Source organism: Vairimorpha ceranae (assembly GCF_000988165.1).
Source record: "Vairimorpha ceranae strain PA08 1199 chromosome Unknown NODE_307, whole genome shotgun sequence".
NCBI lineage: Eukaryota > Fungi > Microsporidia > Nosematidae > Vairimorpha > Vairimorpha ceranae.
Genome location: NW_020169602.1, coordinates 1 through 2,117, shown reverse-complemented (window position 1 = coordinate 2,117; position 2,117 = coordinate 1). Strand labels below are relative to the sequence as shown.

Here is a 2,117-nt window from a genome sequence, read left to right as displayed (position 1 = left end):
AATGCTAACCAAATTGAAAATCTGTGGTCACGTCTTAAGCATGCCTATCGAAAACGTGGCATTAATAAAAGGAGAATTGATTTTTTTAAATGAATGGCAATCAATAAAGGAAACGAAACGTCTAAAACAGCGTAACAAGATGCTTAGGACTGCATTGTATAGACAATTAAAAATGTTTAGATTTTAATTTTTTTTAGCCAATCATTTTTTAAAAAATTATAATAATTCTTTTTAAAAAACAGGGGGGTGGGAAGATGAAGTAGTGCCAAAAAAGCGATGTGAGGCTGTGGCTATGGTGCGAGCTGGGCTTGCGACATTGAATAATTTTGTCTCTTGGGTTTTATTGGTGCTTAATATTTACATACACCAATTATTTGATTCCGATATTCTTTGGCCATTTTATCCCGTTTCCACTTGCAATCTCTTTTTAAAACACCTACAATAGAGTCTTCTTTCGATAACTGCCTGCATTAAATTTTTTTTAAAAAAGGGTAAAATATTATAAAAAAATAATAATTTTTAAATTTTTATTTGAAGCTTAGTGTTTTCTTTCATATTTGACTCATTTCTTCAGTGACACCACCGAACAAATTTGGTGATAGACTCAGCCCTTTCCCATTCTCTGGTACATTTTTGTCTCTTTCTCTCCGGTATTCCAACGAGATATTCTCAAGAGTCTTCTTAAGTGTCACCGATTGGATGTAGGCCTCAACAATTCGGCCTGAAACATCTAGCCTTTTTCTGTACTTTGTATGATATTTGGTAACTATACCGCCCCATGTTAGCACGTGGGGATTGTTTTCGTTTACATCCATGTATTAATCCAAACCTACTGGCCAGAAGGTCGTGTTTCTTCAATTTTTCCGTTTCTACTTGATGCAGATCATCTATCGAGGTGATACCCATTTCTACAATAAGTATCTCCTTTGACTTCTTGTTTATAACCACAATGTCTGGTTTATTATATTTAATCTTGATGTCTATTTTAATTGTAGTGTCGACTCGTGTTTTTTACGAATCTATTAGCAACGACCCTCTGTACTGAATAGGTTCTAAGGGTCCTGTCCGGTTGTTCAATCTTGTATTTCTTGCATAAATATTAATACATTACAAAAAAATAATTTTTTGCCCATGTTGGCGCAGTTATCAAAAGAAAAGAAAATATTTAATTTTGCAAGTTCTCTCGACTCCAACTCATCATCATACTTTTTTTCTTATATTCTTTTTTTATTCCACCTAAAATTCAACCTACCTACTTTTCTAAGACAACCCAAATTTAACCCATCTGCCTACTTATCTAAGATATATATAATATTATTTTTATCTTTTTTATACACCTTACTTTTAAATATATGTATAAAACATTATATTCTACTTGCTTGGTCTTTCAATCAAGATACTTTTTACTCTTTATGAGAAGGGGGTTAAAGATAAAGTTTTTATTTGTATGAATAAGTTTGAAAAATTTTGTTATCAAATAATATTATATCAACAATAGTGATCTGTGATAATTGTAGAGAATTATGTCATTTGAAGGGACCAATCACCGATTTAACTATGATACTGTATAAATGCCCAAAGGGTAGGTGTCAAAAGTGACATTATTTATTTCGCTCTCGGATCCTTCTAACAAATGTTGTGCATTTGATTTATCTCCTCATGCTTGATACAAGCCGTAGTCGAATCAATCATTTTTTGTTTGTATCCGACTCTACATTGCAAGTCATAAGGCTCTGCTTCTAGACGCATATGGGATCTATATACAACAGAGACTCGTTCTCTTGGGCGGATCGGGTATTATTGTTGAAGTTAACGAGGTTGTTTTTTTCTTTGCCCCACAACCACAGATGATACTATTCTCGATACGGTTGGGAACTCGGTGGTATTGATAGAACACCCCCAGCGAATTTTTTTCTTGCAAGGGTTAAAAATAGAACCATTGACAACATACCACAGCTATGCATAAGATTATCATTGATAGAAGCGTTCTTTACGCGGATAAACGCTCGTCGTATCCGCCTACTGCTTTTGCGTTAGGAGTCGAACACCGCTGGGTAAATCATTGTGTAGGGTTTAGAGGAGACAATGGTACACATACAAATACCATAGAGGGATTT

General features: G+C 34.2%; 2 protein-coding genes across 2 annotated transcripts; one reads left to right on the top strand and one right to left on the bottom strand.

Moving 5' to 3' along the window:
• Positions 1 to 1,131: 1,131 nt before the first annotated feature.
• Positions 1,132 to 1,416, top strand: AAJ76_307000986 (hypothetical protein; the record flags this gene model as incomplete). Its single annotated transcript, XM_024475135.1, has 1 exon — positions 1,132 to 1,416. The coding sequence occupies one exon, from the start codon at positions 1,132 to 1,134 to the stop codon at positions 1,414 to 1,416; it is 285 nt and encodes a 94-aa protein (XP_024329427.1).
• A 210-nt stretch (positions 1,417 to 1,626) lies between these two features.
• Positions 1,627 to 1,749, bottom strand: AAJ76_307000369 (hypothetical protein; the record flags this gene model as incomplete). The annotated part of the gene is made up of 1 exon (XM_024475134.1): positions 1,627 to 1,749. One exon carries the CDS (start codon positions 1,747 to 1,749, stop codon positions 1,627 to 1,629), a length of 123 nt encoding a protein of 40 aa, XP_024329426.1.
• Between the last annotated feature and the right edge of the window lie 368 nt (positions 1,750 to 2,117).